General features: G+C 37.0%; 1 protein-coding gene across 2 annotated transcripts in view; it reads left to right on the top strand.

The window, feature by feature from the left end:
• Window positions 1–22243, top strand: part of PLXDC2 (plexin domain containing 2) — a 425253-nt gene that overhangs the window by 383555 nt on the left and 19455 nt on the right. For both annotated transcript variants that reach the window (XM_058532526.1, XM_058532524.1), the window contains one exon: window positions 3157–3317. In XM_058532526.1, coding sequence (XP_058388509.1) covers window positions 3157–3317 — 161 coding nt within the window. The remainder of the gene's footprint in view (window positions 1–3156; window positions 3318–22243) is intronic.

Raw genomic sequence — 22243 nt, forward strand, 5'->3', positions numbered from 1 at the left:
AGTCGGCTCAGTTGGCAGGCTGCAGAGAATCCAGTCACCAATCTATGCAGTCCCACAAGTTGCCTGAGGGCTTGTTGTTGGGTGGGGCTAGTCTCTAGGGTGGGCTGGCTGCCCTGGCTGAGCTGGATTAAATCGGTGCTCTAGTGGGTGGGGCAGACCCTGGGCTAGCAGGCCTCAGGGAGAACTCCAATGGAGTCTGTGTCAGCACGCCCACACCAGGCCACAACAATGGCCGCTGCCAATGTCCCAGTCCCTGGAGAGGTCTCACCCCTCACCCAGATGCACTCAGGGCCTATTAGGTGAGTCTCTTTTCACCACAGCACTGTGCACCTTTCTTTCTGGTGATTTTAGGTTGCTTTCTGAAATGGGTGAGTTTGCGCATGGGCCCTTTAAGAACCGGTTTTAATTTCTTTGTGAACCAGGTTTTCTGGGGGTGCTCCCCAATGTATTAGTAGCAGACAAAGCCAGATATTATGCTGCTCGTCTTGATTGTGCTGGGTCCACAAAATGCCCACAGCGGGGGCGCTCCCGGCTCAGGGCCCCGCGCCTCCAGGGAGGCTGCGCACCTGTGAGCTGCTCCCGGCGGCCGTGACGCTGGCGGCTTGTGAAGGCGGCGTTTTTCCTCTCCAGAAGGGAGTCTCTGCCTCTTCCACCCCAGTTAGGATTGTCCGTTGCAGGAGTTCCTCTTATCCAGTTTTCAGTTCTGTCTCAGGGGTAATTTTTCCACGAGGAGTTGTAAATTGGCTGTGTCCGCGGGAGGAGGTGAGTTCAGAGTCTGCCTACGCCGCCATCTTGACTTCGTTCTCCAGAATTTCTTTCTTGTTTCTTTTTAGGTTTTGTATCTCTTTATTTATATTTTCATTTTGTCACACATTGTTTTCTTGACTTTCTCCACATCTTCCTTTAGTTCTTTAAGCATCTTTAAGAGAGCTGTTTTAAAGTCTTTGTCTGGGATATATGCTGTCAGGTCTTTTTCAGGGGTAGTTTCTGTTGTTTTTTTTTTTCCTTTGAATGGTCCATACCATTCTGCCTTCTGAATTTTTCTTCAAAAGTGGACATTTGAATCTGATAACGTAGTAACTCTAGAAGTCAGAATCTTCTGCTATGCCAGGGCTTACTGTTTTTGCTTATTGTTTTTGTGTTTTTGATTGTTGCAGGCTGTCTCTGTACTGAGGTTCAGCCTGAACTTTCAATTTAAGGTCTTCTTAAGTCTTTTCTGAGCCTTTCCCTGGGCATGCGCTGTCACTTTCTAATTTTCCTCCTATATGCTGTCATTTTTGAATATCCTACTCTTTGATATCTGGCTCCTAAAAGGGGAAAAAGAGAAAAATGAAGAAGGGAGGGATAAGAAGAGTTCTGGACCTTTAAATCCCTTGGAAGTCACTTGAGCCAAAGGGAGAGGGGCTTGCAAAAATAAGGGGAGGTGAAACAGCAATGGCTGCCTGCCTCTTTCTCTGCAGCTCTGTGATGAGAAGCACCAATCAGTGATCGGAACATAGATCCCCAATATTTGGAGAACCCGGTGCTTTTTACCTACCATGGCTCCTGCAAACTGCTTCAGAAACATGTGCATAGCTGCCTGACATAGGATTGAGGGGTGTAGGATGGGTAGCTACTGTGTTAAGAGCTGAAATTAATTGAAATTATCCACAATTTGCAGACCAAGCCTTCTCCTGGAAGTAGCAAGCCTTCAATAAACTCCAGAGTTCCAAACTAGTTACATTAGAAAGATTCTGCCAGTGCAATTGTTGTCTAGATGGGGAGACAGATTCCTGATACTTCCTTCTCTGCCATCGTCCCGGAATCCTCTCTGTAAATGATTTTTTATATAATGAATTACTGTTTTTAAATTTTATAGTCTTTCACTAATGAATTTCTCTTATGTAACGGAAAGCTTTAGGATTTTGTGCTTTATTAGATTTGGAGCAGGATTACTGAATACCAGCTATGGGTCTCAAACAAAGAGTAAACAAACAATAGCAACAACATTTAAAGGGTGGGTGGGAAGAATTAGGAGGTCATGTTTCTTTGCTTTATCTGGAATTCTGTTATTAGTATTGACCACACATTCTGATAGGCAGTAATGTTTGTTTTTTATAAAAAAAATTTAAAATAGAAGAAATAAATCAGTACTTATTAAATGAGGTTTAATAGACAAAAAAATGTTTAAATCATAGAGGCAATAGGTGAAAATAACAAAGACGTTAATTGGTAATGAAAGGATTAGGAATCACAGTTCTAGAATTGCTATGAGTTGAAGAATTTTCTAATGATTCAAAAATACTAATCGTATTATGCACTAAGATACAGTTACCTGCTGCACATAATTTAAGATCTCCTCTAAATGCCCAAGTAGTCATCAAAGATTACAGAATTTTAGAACAAGAGAAGATTTTAGAGATTAGTTTTATTTGGTTGATTGACTTTGGGTTGAAATAGGTATTACTTTAGTAATTTAATTCCTCCATTTCCTACATCAATGAAAATGGGTATTACAATGGAAAACATCTCAGTAAAAGTTAGAGAAAATGATATTGGTCTGTGGCATACTGGAATATTTTCATATGATGTGTGTTCCCTTTAGACAGTGATAAAACTATTTGAAGGTCATTTAGCATCCATCTGTTAAACTTTTAAAGAGCATTTCAGTTTAAAACAGATTTTCAAAATTATTCTTTGAACTCCTGCACAGACTTTCTAAAATGCCTGTGTAGCCCACCAAAAGATGTCTGATACTCTTCAATTTAAAATTTCCAAAAGAAAGTGAAAGAGGAGCTTTCAAAAAGTAATCAATTTTTCCGTAGGTAACAGTGCCAGTGGTTTAATGAGAAAAATCAAAGTTAAATTTATTGTATAGTTAATTAGAGTTTTAGATTTTCCACAGTACTTTTAAAATAAAGGCTCTTAATTTTGTTTATTGAACTATAAATTAAAACACAATTATAAGTGTATTTTTAATCATTAATACTATGGATTTTTTATTGCCCAAATAAAGAGCACCTAACTTCTAAAATTGGTGCTATGGAAAAGAAAAGTTGCACAGGACGTAAAGAAGATCCAACAGTACTTTATTAAAAATATAAATATCCCATCTAATGAAAATGCAAACTTAAGTGTGCACACATGAATGTCTTGACAGCTGTGCTGTTCTTTCAGCTTCTACAGATGACAGTGCAGCCGAGAAGAAAGGGGGAACCCTTCATGCTGGTCTCATTGTTGGAATTCTCATCCTGGTCCTCATTATAGCAGCAGCCATTCTTGTGACAGTCTATATGTATCACCATCCAACATCAGCAGCCAGCATCTTCTTTATTGAGGTAAGTGTCAAGTGTAACACGTAAAAACTATGCTCTCTGATGAACTGTATCCATTTGCTAACACCACCTGTGTTTAATATTTAGCACATGATTTCTCTATTTTGCAGTTGCGAGCCGGCTGAGTTGACGCACGCACACACACGCACACATGCCCACACGTATTGATAGATTGTTTTCATATGGTAAGTTTAGTTACCTTATCTCAGGAGCTTTTAAGGAAATAAGCTATGTTTCCTTTTATACACCCACAGGAAAATAGAAACCATACTTTTTTTCCTATTATACTAAGTATGTTGACCAGCTGTTCTCCTGATCCTAGAAGGAAATGCAGTATATACTGGAAGCTAAAGGACTTAGCTTAAATCAATTAATCAATAAATACTAATTGAATATTGACTGGATGCATGATACAATATGGTGGGCTTGCTCTCAAAATGCTCACAAACTATTTAGGAAAAATACAGCTTTCACTACAAATTACAACAATAAGGTAGTGGTATGTGCCATCACCATTTTGTGTAATGTGTGTATATTTATATAATGTTTATATGTAAATGCACACACACACGCACTCATGCAAACACACAGAGAGCACCGTGCTGCTTTGGTGTTATGTTTTCATGTACAGAATGTGGATTTAAGTGCCAGTGCCCAGGAGCAATCAGGTGGAGGGCCAGGGGCTGTGTATAAAGGGCCATAGCCAAGCTCTTGTGTCCAGAAAGCCTGAAACTGGGAATCTGTGGGCCACAGGATAAACTCGATGTGACCAAGTCACATTCTATCCCCCAGATGATTGGGTTTCCTGGGCCTCCTGTATATGCAGCTTTCACTCCAACATCTGAGTGGGGCCACTGCTCTTCCAACACCAGAAAAATACTAGAGCAATAAAAGAAATATTCCCCCTCAAAGTTTCAAGTGTGAAGTTTAAATCTTTTCCAATTCATTGATTGGGTGATGTATCGAAAGATTGCTTAGAATTTTTTCACTTGTTGAGTGAGAAATTATAATGCCATTTAAACTACAAAGTTAAAATCACCTCTGTCCCTTGTAATAGAAAGAGGTGAATGCAAACCAATTAAGTAATTGCTCACAGTCCTGGCTCTCTACAGTCTGTAGAATAAAGTAGTCTCCTTGGGTCTTCATTCAAGCCCTTGGCAATCTGGATCTTGTCTATGATTTCAAGCTTTATCTCATTGCTCCCTAACCTGGAGTTGGCACTACCATCAAATTTCACTCTTTACTCTTCTCCATACACACCCCAAATTCTCCATGCCACCAAGACATTGCTCATTCTGTTTCCTCCACCAAGAAAGCCCTCCACTTCCACCTCCATTCTTAAATTTAGGATCCTTTGATGCCGTGTGCCCCGTAAGCTTCCCTGGACCATCTCTCTGTTTGAACAGCTGGTCATAATCTTTCTTTCTCCACTGAAATTCTATCCATAGTAATACATCCATACCTTTCTCTGGCATTTTCTTTTCTCTTTTGCATTAGAGTTAAATATGTACGTGATTTATTCCACCTGCAGACTTATAAGTTCCTTAAGATTTGGATTAAATAACTTAAGCTTCTTTCAAATAAGAGATAGTCTATCAATATTTTCTTTAAAAAAGATAATAAATATCCTAGGACATTTCAGACTTCCACTAAAATTTCACGTATGACGTATTTCAGAAATTACATCCTCATTTAAAATCATAATAACTGAGAAATTCCAAGGCACTGCATTTAGTTGGCAAGGTGCTGTTGAGCTTTGATAATGTGCTTGATTTTCATGGAAGAAAGTAGACAACTTTCCCGAGGTCATGAATGCCTTCCTCAAAGAGCTAACAAGTGACAAGCTGTAAAGCTTCAGCAGCTCACCAGGCAACAGGCCGCTGCTGAAACCCCTCATGTGTTTAAACCTTTTAATACGCTCTATGGTTTATTTTCTGACATTGTGAACAAGAAGAGACTGTGAAATATCTGATGGTGATGGTATTAGTGGTAGATCGCACAGTGCAAAGAAGCTAGTTCACACCAGTTCACAGCAACCCCTGTAGGAATACAGAGTGAGACTAGAATAATGAAAGGTTTTTCTTTTGACATTTGCCTCTTTGAATCGGTCTCATTGTTTCATAATCAGAGTCTATATGTGCGTGTGTGTGTATGTGTGTGTTGTGTGTGTTGGGGGGAATGTGGAGGTGGGTGTTTGTGTATATACACACATGTTTATACCCTCATAACATAAAGGAAGAGACTGAGGCTCAGAGTGGTGGAATGACTTCTCCAAGATCAAAGAGCCATATTCTAGCAAGAACTCTCTCGTCTTTCCACACGCAAGTGAAGCAGAATCATTCTGCAGTTTCCTCAGCTTTTTTCCTCTGCCTTTTTCCTTCCCGTTGAGTCAGTTATCAGTTTCTGCTTCAATCACTACCTCTCTGACACCCTGCTGTCCTCATGCAGCTCCCAATGGCTGCTTGGTGGATGATTTTTGAAGATGATAATCATAACTTTACTATTATTAAAGCTGACTCATGTTTGCAAATTCAAAACACAGATCCAAAATGACTGCACAGTTAGTGACATGCCAGCTCTATGAATGTGAAAGTTGTGAATTACTAATTAAATTAGTGTGATTGGTGCATAAAAAGATTGAGTTTATCAGTACTGTATAAATTGCTTTTTATGTTCCATATTATTTTTTAATGAAAAATTAAAAAATGAAATCGATGTGCTTTTTTCCATTATGAAAGCACTGCCTGGTCATTATAGAAAATTTGCAGAAATGTAAAAGGAAGAAAAAGCAAAGTCATTTATAGTCCCAACATGCAGAAACATATAGTGCAGAAACAATCACTATTACTATTTTTTTCTTCTGGAGTTTATTTTCTTCTGGAATTTTCATATGCGTAATTTGATATTTGCCCATTTAGTGTAGCAGTGATTTCACTGAAATGCAAATTGATTTTTTTAATCAAGTAACATTTTTCTATTTTATTACGAACTCTTTGTAAACATCATTTTGATGGCTATATATTATTCTATTGAACATTCATTCAGTAGCTTTATATCGATTGCCTCTTATGCTGTCAAGTGGTATTCAGAAATCACTGAGGGTCTAACATTGCCTAGAAGTAAAAAAGAACCTTATTCCACCCAATTTGACTGTGTGTTAGTTTCCTATTGCTGCTGTAACAAATTATTATAAACCTAGGAGCTTAAAACAACACACACTTATTATCTTATAGCTTTGGAGGTCAGAAGTCTAAAATTAGTCTCACTGGGCTAAAGTCAAGGTGTCAGCAGAGCTGGTTCCGTCTGGAGGCTTCAGGGGAGAAACGTTTCCTTGCCATTTTCAGCTGCTAGAGGCTACTTGCATTTCTTGGCTCCTGGTGCCTTCTCATCATCCCAACATCTGCTCTGTTATCACATCTTCTACCACTAATTCTGGACCCCCTACCTCCTCCTTGTAAGGCCTCTTGTGATTACTTTGGGTGCACATGGATAATCCAGGATAATATCCCCATCTCAAGGTCCTTAATTTAACCACATCTCCAAATCTGTTTTGCCATATAAGGTGGTGTTGACAGGTTTTGGTGATTAGGACATAGACATCTTTGGGAGGGATTATTCTGCCTGCCACAGACTGCATCAAATGTAAGATGCATCACACACTACCCATTACACTGTGACATGCCCTTGACCATAAAACACATCCCGATATCCGTGATGTTAAAATATGACCCAATGTGTATTTCACAATGAAATCCAGACTGCATTAAACACTTGTAGGAATTAGTTCTTGTGCTAGACACTGTGTACATTGTGATGAAATTTAATGACTTTGTCCTCGAGTGGATAGACCAGAGTTCATGAACCAATCTTGTATTGTGGAGCATAGGGGTTCTTCCCATTTTTTTCTATTATAATTAATGCCATTATGGACATAATAAGGGTTACACCAAACATTTATTATATTCATTAGAGGAAATGATTTACGCTTATTGCCTCATTTAATCCTCATAAAGACCCTATGAGGTACTGAGATTATCTCCATGTCATAGATGAGGAAGGTGAGGCACAGAATATAAGTTACTTGCTCAACATCATGCATTTAGTCAGTGGTGGAGTCAGAATTTGAGCCCAGGCCCTCCAGAGGCCATAGCCTTAACCACTAGGCCATGCTGCCTCTCTTTGTGTAAAGAGGTTTTCTTTATGCACTGTACGTAGACATATAGGAAGATGTATATCAAAGGACGTACATTATGTCCTTACAATAGATTCTCAAAAGTAGAATCAAAGGAAAGAAAGAAGCAATTTAAAGGCTCTTAAGAAATACTGCCAAAATCATTGCCCAAAGACATACACCAATTTATGTAGCTGTTGTTGCTATTGCTTGTTTTGAGTGAAGATAATGAGAGTGGTTATTATCTGTGTGTTTTGTTCTTGCAGAAAATATACGCCAGTTATTATACATTTTGTGGACACAAGCACTCTTTCTCATACAAAGTATTTCCATAGATGTTAGCTTTTAAACTTCTTGTTTGCAGGAAGAAAATAGGGTAAAATGGGAATTAAAATCTAGAAATACATCCTTATATGGAGTAAGGCAATAAAATGACTAAAATCAAGAAAAAAGTAGATAAGATTCTGGAGGCCTTGATGATAAAGCAAATCACTCCATACATTGTGTAATTAAACAATAATTGAATTGACTGTTTACACCCTGTGTCTTCATATACAGGATCAGGTACAAGAGTTCCATTCTCCTAAGGCATTCAGTCTTTACGCAATTGGGCAGAATAGTCTATTTTCATGAACTTGTCTTCTGTATTCCTCCGTCATCCTCTTCAGATCTTATACCAAGCATTTTCTTTGACTTTTTACTAGATGGCTTTCATTTTGTGTTTACCCGTCTAGCTTTTCTCAGTAATTTTCAAAAAGATTCCTGATTTTATCCCAAATCCATCATATTATACAAACATGACTAACATGTTTTAAAATCTTTTTAAAAATTAGGTTCATTATCTTGAAACCAAATAGCAGAGAACAATTATTCAAATAAGCACATGTTCTTTAATTTTTAATAGATTTTGGTAAAACTATTATCTCTTTGGAAGAATTAAATATGCCTTAGGTTCTACATTAAATTTAATATTTGTTGAACATTTCTAGGCATAGATTTTGTGACTTATAATAAATTTCATTGTTTCATGAATGCAGGTTACAGAGATGAAAGTTTGCAGTATTGAATACTATCACATATCACTAGTTAAGTTTCTCAAGTAAGATACATAAAATGTAATCTAATTGAGGGTCAAGAAAATAATATTATGAAGTGGTAGTCACATGAAAAACACATTCCCATAAAAGGATTCTATGTGGACTACAAATAAAGTAATTTAGACTAGCAATCTTAATAAAGAAGTTCATGATGAACACTGCCCTTGATTCTTCTTAGTATTTTAAACAACTGGCTGGTATTTAGACATTTATGTGCAGATTTGATTATTCTATGTTAATAAAAATGAAGATAAATGGATAAATATGATCCTAATGATAAAAATGATCAATACCTTGGAGAATAGATTCTATGAGTAAAATATTAGGGGTTTTTTTTTAATAATAAAAAAGTAAAAACTAAGAATACCTCATTCTACTGCTGATGCTGTAAAGTTTTATTGAAAACATCCTCAGAGAGAAAAAAATCGGTACAAAGTGCTCATTTAAAGGCGATAGAGAAGATGGCAAAAACTGTAGGCACAATACCTCATGTTTGAGGAGGACTTTAAGATAGTGCAATGGCAATAGAATTTGAAGTATAACCCTTAAATAGGTTATAATTCTTACTCTGAGGATTGGAGAAAAGACAGGGTAGAGAGCTGTGCTATCAACATGGTAGCCACTAGCCCTGGGTAGCTTTTGAGCACTTGAAACATGGCTAGTCTGGAATGAGGTACATGTCAAATACACACCAGTTTTTGAAGTTTGAGTACAAAAGAAGATTGTATAATAGCTCATTAATAAATTTTATATTAATTACATATTGAAATGAAAATATCTTAAGTATATTGGGTTAAATAAAATGTATTATAAAAATTTTTTTTAATGTGGCTACTAGATACTTCTAAAATTATGACTGTGGCTTGCACTATTTCTATTGAATGATACTGGTTTATAGAGAAAATCTTGCAGAGAAGAGGGGATTAGAAAGAAAATCTATTTCTCTCCATATTTTTTGCAAGTAGGAAACCAAGTGATTTTCAGCAGAGGGAGGAGGAGGCGTTTAGAAGCTTGAGAGGGAGATGGCTGACAAAGCTGTCTGATATGTTGACCATTCATTCACTCATTTATTCAAATTTGTTGAGCTCCAGTGATGTGCCAGGTACCCAAGATACAGAAGTAAATAAGGTAGACAAGAGACAATCTTTGCCCTCGTGGAGCTTATATTCTAGGGGGTGGAGACAGATGATAAACATGTTTTAAGTCAGGCATGAATTTCAAATTGAACATTTCATTTTGCAAAAGAGGCAGTCTCTATAAAATGCTTGAGGAAAATGTCACCTTTCTTGAGCAGTAAGATATTATTAGTCAAATAACCAAGAATTTAAGAGTTTGTGATGATCTTTGTGCCTGAACTTGCAATTTGGTAATAAGTGAGATGAGGATGAGGATGAGGATGATGATGATGATGATGATAAAAAAAATCACCATCATCATTTTGTCATTTAAGACTTTTTATAGAGCTGTGGATATATAATGTAAAAAAACTTAAAATAAATAAATAAGACTGCTCTCCAAAATAGTTAACTTTCCCGAAGAATAAACAGTCTCACCATTCTTAAATTGTGCATACAATTTGACTTAGGTGTTATACAATGGTTTTTATAATAAAACCTGGACATAAATGTCTAAATACCGGTCATTGGTCATATCATGCTTTAAAATTCTTACTATTTCCAGGGGAGAAAAATATCTACCTTTAGTGGCAATGCCCAATATTTTCTATCATCAAGATCATAGGATGTCTTGGGGGCCAGCCCAGTGATGTAGTGGTTGAGTTTGCACACTCTGCTTCAGTGGCCCGGGGTTTGCAGGTTTGGATCCTGGGCGCGGACCTACGCACCGCTTATCAAGCCATGCTGTGGCAGGCGTCCCATACATAAAGTAGAGGAGGATGGGCATGGATGTTAGCCCAGGGCCAGTCTTCTCAGCAAAAAGAGGAGGATTGGCAACAGATGTTAGCTCAGGGCTAATCTTCCTCACAAGAAAAAAATATCGTAGGATGTCCAAGCAAAAGGAGACCTCAGCAAGTGTGCGACCCAGGGATTCTATCCTTTATCCAGAATAAAGTATATGAATTCCCCAAGTATCTACCTCAAATACATTTCCTTGGGGTTTTACGTTTTATCTTAAAAACTTGTATGAATTTTGTATTATACAGTCATGCACCGCATGACGACATTTTAGTCAATGAGAGACTGCATATACAACAGTGGTCCCATAAGATTAGTACCGTATAGCTTAGGTGTGTGATAAGCCATACCATCTAGGTTTGTGTAAGTATACTCTATGATGTTTGCACAATGACAAAATCACGTAAGGACGCATTTCTCAGAATGTATCTCGGTCATCAAGCAGTGCGTGACTGTGCTCTATAATATAGACGCATTTGTTTGATGTAAAAAATGATTCCACCCAACCTTCAACCAAAGTTAACATTCCAAAAGACGATTCTTATTTCTTCTGGTACTTTGTGTATCCCTGGCACCCCAATTGCATAGCTCTAGATAAAAATCCAGATAAATCCAAACCAGGAGAGCGCTCTGTTCCCGGAACCTATGTGTGAAGTGTCCTTTCCGTACCTTTGTTGGAGTCAAGTCCAGTGTAGAAATAGAAACCCAGGATGGTGAAACAGTTTGCTTGGGTCACGTGACACCTCTTTTCAGAGTCGAGACTTGAACTCAGGACTCCTCATCCTGGCCCTGTAGGTCGTGTGCTATGGCAGCAGCACCCCAACAGTCTTTTGAGTGGTTTGCCACTCAAGGGGCTCCCCCTCCCAAGAAATATTTATGGATAACAAGGACCCATGGGGAATATGATTAAAGAAAGACAGGCAGCTGTGGCCCTCAACTTTTCCTGGCAATCAATACTGCTGCCAGGAGAGAAGCCAGAGAAAAGGAGCCAGGCAGGGATTGAAAGGCTGCTGCTGGGAGAAAAAAAGTGTTTTACTAAAAGTTTGGCATCTTGCTTTGCAGCTGCTAAATGAATAGCACTTGGGAGTCAGGAAGACACGATCCATTGACTAACCTGTATAGTAAATAGAGAAATCGTTTCGTAGACCCACGAAGCATTTTTTATCTTGAAGTCACATGTTTTTCATAACTGAGTTTTGCCCTTAAGGCATTTCTTAGTCTTATTTCAGTCTTAAAGAAAATGCAAGGAAAAAATTTGATTTATAGAAACAAAATATTTTTTATTTTTATTTCTTAGAGGAGGCAAAAGATGGCATTCACTTTTGATGAACTGCTACAAGGAAGGAAAGATTAGGGGAACCCTAACTGAAATGGTCTGATACCCTCGTTAAAGAAGCTGTTTTATGAGATGGAAGCTTTCCAGAAATATAGCAAAATGTAGGGAAAAATAGATGAAGCTGGTTTGCTTTTAAACAAAAAAAGACACTGTTTGTAGGTCTGTGGTTTTCTTTCCTCACTTTCTGTTCTAAGATGCTGGAATTTTATTCATGTGCATCACTGAATGTATTTGAGACATCAGTTCAAGTTCATGGCAATTCTCTTATATATGTAATCACCAAAATAAAATTTCTTTTATACATGTCATCTTTAATTTACTCTTCTGGATAACATTTTAATTTAAGTTCCTAAAACTAAAATAGTGTTTCTAATTTAATGAAATATTTTCTTGCCTTCATTGGGAAGAATTATTAAAAATATTGAATAAAATATTTAATACGTCACTGAGTGCCCTAATTCCTTCTTAATTACCATTCCCTAACTTATTATTTTTAAGAGTACATAAGGCCATGAAATAAATTAGATATGTATATATACTTATATATGTATATATTTTATATATAAAATATGTACAGGGAAGCTTTTAATGGATGAAAGAATCAAACGAATAAATAAATAAAAACCTGCAGAGCTCCAATTCACTTGGGCATCTGTAAACTTGAACTGTCATTTTAAGTACGTGATAGATGTTTTAGGTATTCTGATCCGTTCCTTCTGTGAGCTCTTTAAAAGAAGATTATTCCTCTTACAGTACCAACTATTGAGTAATTTCTTCCTTGTGACTTTAGTAACTGTTCTTTGTTAAAATAAACACTTGAGTTTTTTTAGTTCTGGAGACAAAGAATAGAAACTTTAATTTTAGCAATAATTATTACTTCGCAATAGTAATGAATGTTTTCAATTTTAAGATTATTTTTCCCATAATAACACACAGAGTAATTTTTTTCCGGCAGAAATACAAAACAGCTAAACTAAATAAGTTGATTATTATGACATGCCTTGGTTTATAAATAATGCTACAATGATTTGTGATTGTAAGAATATTAAAATTTTAAGTTTGAGTTTAGGAGGTTAAAAAAATTTAGAATCTAGGGAATAGAAATGTAAAAAAATGTATTTTAAATGATAAAAGTAATCATGCTCTTTGTAATTCTATTTGAAGTGATTAGCCAAAGGTACTTTTAATTTGCAAATAGATTAAGATTATTTTGCTCTATTTTCTTGAAGTGATGCCTCTATAAAAACTTTCTTAATATAAACAAAATAATTTGCAATTCAAAATTAAAACAATTTTTCTTACATCACGTAGTAAGGGAATATAGAGTCAGAATTATTAGTTCTATTTCTACCTTCTCTACTTTCAGCTAACTACAATATTTATATTTTAATGAAAAATCCATTCATCTGTTCAAAAAAGATTTTTTTGTGAACACTGACTGTGCCAAGTGTCATCCTTGGCAAAGACTTTGAGGGAGAAATGATACTTGTTTGTTAAAAGGAGAAAACTTTTTCATCTCTAAAAAGAAAATAAATTTGTGTTAATTATTCAAAATCTCAGTGCAACGTAAAGTTCTAGGGTCCTAGTAAGGACTATCTTTTCTTAATTTTATATCATAATTTTTTTTGTTTTATATCTGAATTTGTGTAACGTATCATTTTTTTCCTAGTTTTTCAAATTTCTCTTGCTGTTGACCTTGAAATATTTGTATTTGTATGATGAAATATTTGTATCAGTAGCTTGTAATTGGACTTGAATTTTGAATATGTACAAGTTTAGTATGAAGAAAATTTGATGTATCGTGAGGATTGGTAAAGAACATCGAATTTTAGTGAAAAATAATCTCAAAATTTATGATTTGTAGTATGCGGCTGTCAATTTCAAAATGTATCATATGTTTCATAAGGAGCAGGAAGGCATCTCACCAAAAGCAGTATGGTTCATTCTGCACCTTGATCATGTTCCTCTACAAGTACAAGGTGCAGAATACATGATCAACCTAAAATGTGTTTAGAGGAGAGTGATTAAGAATATTAAAGACTTCTGACTCATGCTGAGAATGGATGAAGGGAAGAAGCTCTAGCAGAGAAAGTATAGAAGAAGGAGCAGGATAGCTCCCCACAAGTGTTAATGGGCTATCCTATGAATGAGGTTCTGGATGGATCTCAGGGATGGACATGCGGATCTCTGGGGAGAAGCTATAAAGATACGAATATGGGCTCAATATAAAGACTTTCTAATAATCAGAGGTACTCAGAGATGGTACTCCGAGGCTCAAGTGATGAGCTCTTCATCACCAGAGTTACTTAAGCATTCAAGAAGTCCTCTTAGCAAGAACTTCTTGGAGCGTATTTAAGCATTATATAAGTGATTGAGCTAGAATGAGTTTAAGGTTCGTTCTGTCCCTGTAAGTCTAGGATATTCTGGTGCCCCCCAAACTTGTATATGTTTCAGAAAGATACAAAAACAGCAAAGTAAACTAGAAGGTATGATTGTGCATGCTACAGTTTTTGAAAACCTCTTATTTTTTGAGAAACCCAAAGTGAACAAGTAAAATACATACCCCCACAACAAGGAAGACTATACAGTTCTTTTCTCCAGAGAATATCATTATGTGTGCGGTAATAATCTGGGGTCGGGGGGGGGTGGGGGGTAGGACATGACCCACCAACTTTTCCTTGTTTAAGGAAGTTGGTATATTGGGCAATGCCTTAGATTTCATGTTCATATCACTGCAGGGCAAACAAGGCTCCAGGTGTTTTTAGTAAAAAGTCAGCATGAAAACAAAAGATTTTATCAGGAAAGTAACAACTGATGTAAAGTGCCTTAAACAAAACTGTCCCAATAAAGGGTTACTTGAAACAGAAGAAAGTAACATAGAGCCAGAGATACAAAGTGCTATTTTTCACTTTCTCCCATAGTCCTCTACGCAAATGAATTTCTTATATTTTACCAGGAGGAGAAGTCGACAGTTAAATATGTACGCTTTCTTTAAATAGGTAGGAGAGGCAAAGCATAGGTGGCATTTTCCACTTAGAAATAAACTCTTTTGTGTTTTTCTTCCTATCTCCATCTTTTTCTTCCTTTCTCTTAAGACTTAGACGATTCCAAGAGCTTTTGGCTTTTGACTTGTAAGCTCTGGCCACTCAAAATCACTTCTGCTGTTCTGTTGCCTTCCCTCTTAACACTCTGCCAAGCAGCCTTAGGGAATTTTTAAATATTCACATTTCAAAATTTTTTCAGAAATTTAAGTTGGCATTTTCTCCGTTCCTATTTTATTCTAATCTGCAATCATTTAGTATCTTTATATTATAATTACTGCTGGTGGACAAAGTGCTTTTTTTCTTCTCACTCATTCTCATAGCTATAGCAGACTTCATTCAAGGTGAAGCTCCCATGTGCTGAGAAGTGATGCAGTTTAGTCACATCCCAGCCAGGTGCAAACTTGCTTCCCTGACTTACAGAGTGTAGATCCCCAAGCTTCAGGAAGAGCTAAGAGGAGTGTTGCAACTATTTAGCTTTCCTCCACGAATCTCCACTTAAGGAAATATAACATTATCTCTCATTGACCTCCAAGTGATAAAGAGACAGATGAGGGCCGGCCCGGTGGCATAGCAGTTAAGTTCTCTCATTCTGCTTCAGTGGCCTGAGGTTAGCTATTTGCCGGTTCAGATCCTGGGCATGGACCTACTCACTGCTCATCAAGCCGTGATCAGGTGGGGTCCCACATAGAAGAGTTACAACTCTACAACTATGATACACAACTATGTACTGGGGCTCTGGAGAGGAAAAAAAAAGAAAAAGAGAAAGATTGGCAACAGACGTTAGTGCAGGGCCAATCTTCCTCAATAAATAAATAAATAAATAAATAAATAAAGTCCTTTAAAAAAAAAAAATAGAGGAAGGTGGGCACAGATGTTAGCCCCGGGCAAGTCTTCTTCACTAAAAAAAAAAAAAAGAGAGAGAGAGAGATGAGTATTGTAGAACAGACAGCTGACTATTCACTGTAATTTGTGTTCCCAATTCCAGAGTAGAGGCTTGTGACTGGTAAAGAATTGCACAATTTAAGATTATGTTTCTCATGCTCTGTTGCGTCTGAATGTGCCCATATGACTGCTAATCACCAATAGAAAGTGATAGGTGCCACTTTTAAGTGAAGGCGTTTAAGAATTGGATGTGCCTTTTACACACCTTCCCCCCTGTTCCACCTACTGGATGCACACAGTCCTGAGGGAGTGGAGAGACCAAAATGGAGGAAGCCTGTTCCAGGCGTGGAAGGAAGTTGCCTGCCTGTAAGAACACTTGTCTTGGACTATAATGTGAGCAAGAAATACATGTCAACTTAATAATCTATTGAGAAAATTTACAAAGAAGGCTTCTTAATAAAGAAAATAGTTATCATCTAGTGGATATAAAGCTACATAAGAAACCCATTAGAATAATGAAAAATGAGGGAAAAATCGTTGGACTGGGAGTGTTTTGGCAAACAATATAATTGCATTAGAATTTGTTTAGAAAGAGAGGTATGAAGAAAAGGAACCAGATGGACTGAGAACCATTGAGGATGTTAAGCAAAGCCAAATCAAAGGAAAGCTGAGGTTATAAATATATTTATAGTGACTAATCCAAATGTAAAAGTAATGAGATTGTTGGGGAAAAAAACAACTTGTAATGACAGAAAGTTATACAAGAAAAATATTGTTTATAAAAAATTATAGGAGTACAAGAAGGAGAAGGCAAAATAAAAAATATTTTTAAAAAACTAAACAATCATATTTTTGGTTTTAAATTTTTATTTACCAACTCTAAAATCTATTTAGCAGAATATATTTAGGATAATTGAAAATTTAGTGTATTTTTTTTTTTTTTGGAGAGGAAGATTGGCCCTGAGTTAACATCTGTGCCAATCTTCCTCTATATTTGTATGTAGGATGCCACCACAGCATGGCTTGATGAGTGGTGTGTAGGTCCACGCCCAGGATCCGAACCCATGAACACCAGACTACCAAAGTGGAGCATGTAAACTTAACCACTACGCCACCAGGCCAGCCCCAGTGTCTATCTATTTTTAAGATGAAATGATGTATGGTATTTCAGTGGGACAAATAAGTAGCCACAGACTATGAGATTTGAAATTCTTTTCCATTAACTCTGGTTAATAGGTGGATTCGACTGATCAGTTCTTTCAAGGGACTGACTTTAAAACAAAATCAGAAAGACTTTCCTCGTTGTGACTTCTTGGTGAACTTTAATAACAATGTGGGAGCTCCAGGGGACAGCACACCTGTCTCATTCATTGTTTTTATCCCCAAGGACACACACAATGCTTAGTAAATATTGCTGAATAAATAGTCTCATCTGAAATAATCCAAGTGGAACTTCAATAAACAGAATCAGGAAAGATAGAAAGGTGAAGGTAGCAGGAAACTTAAGGAAAAAATCAAATGCAGTGGTTCACAACTTTTTGCATCGTCTGTCTCACCTAAAGAGAAATAAAACCCCATTTTCCTGAAAAAACATTGCCATGCTTGAAAATATAAGCAACTCTTTAAATTGCAACATTTATGTTATAAGATTTGATGCATTGAGACATTTTTAATGTAAATTTTGTTGGACTATTATAGTTGAGTCATTCACAGTACGTTTTAAATGCATAAAATTAAAATAATGGCATTGATAAAAAAAATATTGCCCTTTAAAAAAATTATTGGTATATACTTATCAGTTATTAAGGCTGACTGGAGGTTATAGGCTCATACTAGGTAAAGAACCAGTGTTTGTCCACTTTCTCATTTTATACATGCAAACGTGGATAACAAGAGATAGGAAGTGATTTGCTTAAGACCTTAGTATTTGACAGTAACAGAGCCAGGAACCAGTAAAATGCAGCAGAAAGAGTGCAATGCAAAGAATGCAGACCTTGTATAAATTCTAGTTTTTAACTTACTAACTTTGTGGCTTTTGATCAATTTCTCAACCCCTCTATGTAACCCAACCAGGAACTGAAACCAAATATGCTGACTCCCAAGCAGCCTGCATCTGCATAGTGTTAAAAGTACTGATTTTAAAAATATTTATTAATTTCAGCCAAGCATTGTATAAACACCAAGATTTATTGGAGGTATTCATTTATTTTCCATCCCTACCTTCTTATATTTATTGCGGGGGTTCATTTATCCCCCATCCCTACCCTCTTTTCTTAAGCCGATGTTGGTGAATTATCCAAATGATAAGAGGAAGGGAAAAAGAAGTGATCTAAATAATTCACAAACCATGTTATCCAGCCCTGGATATAATACCATCGATTGTGCAATAAAAAGTCGTTATTATAGGTTCTAATTGGTCTATCTCGGATATCTTGCTTTTTTATTTCTTTTTTCATTTGTAAAATGCTATAAACATTGGAGTTATTTCCAGGACTATAACCTGGATCACATAATATCATTAGAATGGTTATCAGAACTTCTTTATCACAGGATGAATGTCTGGCACTCTCAGCTAAGCTTTTGTGGAAATTGCATGGATCTTTGTAAAGGACATTAATGAACATCACTAGAGGCCCTAAGTAAGACAGATTAAACACTGATGTAGTCAATTATAACACTGTATGAAAACATAATTATAAATGCATCTGTAATACCTCTACAATTGATTTTCTATAGCACATACTCTTTAACTTTTATTTTCCTGCTATACTAATGCTATATTGTTCCCCTTCTCAGGATCATAATTATTTTTTTATTTCAATTTCTGAGTTGATTTGACAAGAGATAGTATGTATCCAAAATTCCAAAAGAAATAGATCAAGTTTCTCGAATTTAAAAAAGATGCACCATTATGGAAATCCCTTTCTCAATGTAGTGCCTTAAATAGGTAAAAAGTTTGCTATCTGCCTTTTAAATTCTTTCTGAAACTTTTAATTTAAACATGCAAAAATTAATATATCATGAAATACTAGTCGAATATTACAGGTCTATTCTTGCCCTGGTCTGATTGATAAGCATTATTTGAAATCATTGAATGAAAAGTGTCCACTCTTGGGCCGGCCCGGTGGCGCAAGCGGTTGAGTGCGCGCGCTCCGCTGCGGCGGCCCGGGGTTCGCTGGTTCGGATCCCGGGCGTGCACCGACGCGCTGCTTGGTAGGCCATGCTGTGGCGGCGTCCCATGTAAAGTGGAGGAGGATGGGCACCGATGTTGGCCTAGGGCCGTCTTCCTCAGCAAAAAAGGAGGAGGATTGGTGGATGTTAGCTCAGGGCTGATCTCCTCACAAAAAAAAAAAAAAAAAAAAAAAGTGTCCACTCTTGGATTTGGTGGCATAAATCATTCTATTGGGTTGTTTCCTAGTCTTGTGATTAAATGTGGATTCAAGCACACAACCCCTTCAGGGCAGAAAATAGCTCACTATTTACCATTTCGAAGGTCACGGCTAATTAGAGCTTAACTTGCCAACTTTTCTTTGACCCCACTTAGAAACACATTGATGCTTCAGGTACAAGTAACTTTTTGAGAACAACCGCTTGAGGAACACAGCCAGTCTCACTGTTGTACAGAGCAGCACTAACTCACATTCGACTTTTATTAGAACATTTATTACAAGACCAGCATTATCTTGTCTTTTAACCAAGTCACTGTGCAACAGTGATCTGGCCTGTTTTCACCCTCACTGCAAATTACTTTTCCTCAGAGTAAATTGCCTGTCTAATAGCAAATTATTACTCTATTTTAGTAGAAAACAACCAGTTGTGGCAATGTAGTTCAAAAAAATCGAGAGATACTGCCAAATGCAGTATCATCATAATATTATGAACTAAGGCTAACGCTAAAGAAGACTAGAATCTTCTCAGCTTGTATAATGGAAAATCAATCAAAACTAAAGCTCCTATTTGTGTGGTGCAATCTGGTAGATGCTCTTAATATCACAGAGGGGTATAACTAGGGTAAACATCCATCCCAGTTTGCCTAGGACTGTCCCAGTTTGTGTCTGTTGTCTGATATAAGGGTTAATAGTTCTCTCATTCACTCTCAAAAGTGTCCTCATTGGAACAATGTCATGTGGTCACTCTCTGTATAATCATATTTGCCAGCTTGTTATATATGTGGAGATATAGAACATAAAAACTTTAAAGGCCAAATAGCCACGTATGAATTCAATAGTAATAAAATGAGCATCAAAGATATTATCAATGCTGAATAAATGGTGTAGTCAGGTACTGTAAAATTCTTAGGAAAGAGAGAGAGATTAATTGGGGAATTTCATGAAAGAGGTAGTGTTTGAGCAGAGTCTTGAAAGAGTGCTATGCTGTGCCTAAGCAAAGAGAGAGAGGAGATGACATTTTACATGGAAAAGAGGTATATTATAATTTTACAAAAGCATTAAATCAAGAAAGGGCAAGATGAATCAACTTATTCAACTATATATTGATATCTATGGACAAATACTGGGAATGGCTTTAATGTAGCTGAGGTTAAATGTGATGGGCTTTGAAGAACTAACTATGAAATCTGGGCTTAATTCTATAGGCAGTGAGAATCAATGATGTAATAAAAAAGTAGAAGTTGACAGTGGTGGTGGGGAAGGAGGCTGGAGAAAGCTGGAAGAAGAGTGAAAGAACCCTCAGAGGAGAGTTAGAAGGCTGTATCAGTAGTCCACGTGTGACGTGATAGCTGAGAGCTGAATTAGGATATTGATAGAAAGAATGGAATGGGGCTAGTTCACGAGCCACATGAAGGAAGAAGATAGAACTTAGCAGTTTTTGTTTGCTTAAAGCTTTGTGTCTCAAAGTGCTTTCAATTAATTATCTTTGATTCTCACTGCTCCCCGTGGAGGTCCGTAAATGTAGGCATTATTTTATCACTGTTTTACAGATAACTGAGATTCCAAGAAACTAAACAATTTCCAAAACTCCTACAGCTAATTAGTGGTAAAAGTGGGGAGGGTGTCCTGATTCTTTGCATTGCATATGTGGATGAAGAAGAAAGAAGCAAAGATAACTCCGAAGTACAAAGTCTGAGCAACTTGGAAATCAATTTTCATAGTGACAGAATTAACCACATCAGAAAGCAAAGTTAGTTTAAGAAGAAAAATGAGGGTATGGATTTTAAGTAGGTTTTGTTTGAGCAGTTAGTGGACATTTGGTCCTGTTCAAAACAGCCTTAAAACATTTGGTCCACGTCAAAAGGTCCTCTATATTTGGTCTTGTCCAAAATATCCATAAGACATTTGGTTCATAAGACATTTGGTCCACGCTAAAAGATCCTTGACATTTGGTCCTTCCAAAATGTCCATGAACACATTTCATCCATGCCAAATGATTTTGGACAGGACTAAATATCAAAGACATTTTGGCATGGACCCAATGTCTCCACAGACATTTTGCATAAGACCAAATATGACCAGATATCAAGGATCTTTTGGTGTAAACCAAATGTCTGATGGATGTTTTGGACAGGACCAAATGTCAAGGACCTTGTGGTGTAGACCAGATGTCTTATGGACCAAATGTCTGATGGATGTTTTGGGCAAGACCAAATGTCAAGGACATTTTGGTGTAGACCAAATGTCTTATGGACCAAATGTCTGATCGTCGTTTTGGACAGGACCAAATATCAAGGACCTTTTGATGTGGACCAAATGTCTTACAGGCATTTTGGACAGAACCAAGTGTCCTGCAAGGGGTTTGAGCTGATGGTCGAATCTCAATTGGACCTCTCCAAAAAAAGCAACTGAAGAAAGGGAGTGGATTAAGGGAAAGCAGTCGGGTTAGAAAATAATGGAAGTTCCAATAGTGGAGATTGAAACCCGAGAGAATAAAGAACACTATGAGGAAGAGAGAGATTACAGCACTTGTGACTAAACCTTAGAACATGTTAACATTTAGTGTTTATAAACCAGGAACAGAGACAAGTTTAAGATGGAAAAAAACAAAGATGCAAGAGAATATGCCATCATAGGAAGCCAGCAAGAGGGAGATGGTCAAGGGTGAAGGATAGGCAGCAGTGTAGAGTGCTCTAGAGACGTCCCAGAATAAGAGAAAAAAGGTCCTAACTTGACAGTGAGATCATTTGTAACCTGGGGGAATGCAGGTCCAAGGGAGGGAGCAGGCACCGGATTGAAGGGGGTAAAAAATGGTTTTGTAATGTGAAGGCAACAGATTCGGTCAGATGTTCAAGAGAGATTTAGTACTGAAGATACAAAGAAACGTCAAATAAAGGTTTTTTTTGATGTTGAGTGCAGGCATAAGGTAAAGAATGAAAGGAGTGTTTTAAGGTGCTTGGGAAGGAGGGAGGAATGAAGTAACTTCATAGCAGAGACAGGATTGAGTAGGAGAAGCAATTAACTATGCAACAGAAGAAGAATATCTTTTTATTTCAGATAAGAAGAAAGGATGAGTAGATATAAAGGCATCAATGAA

This window comes from Diceros bicornis, chromosome 36 (assembly GCF_020826845.1).
Source record: "Diceros bicornis minor isolate mBicDic1 chromosome 36, mDicBic1.mat.cur, whole genome shotgun sequence".
In the NCBI taxonomy this organism is placed as follows: Eukaryota; Metazoa; Chordata; class Mammalia; order Perissodactyla; family Rhinocerotidae; genus Diceros; species Diceros bicornis.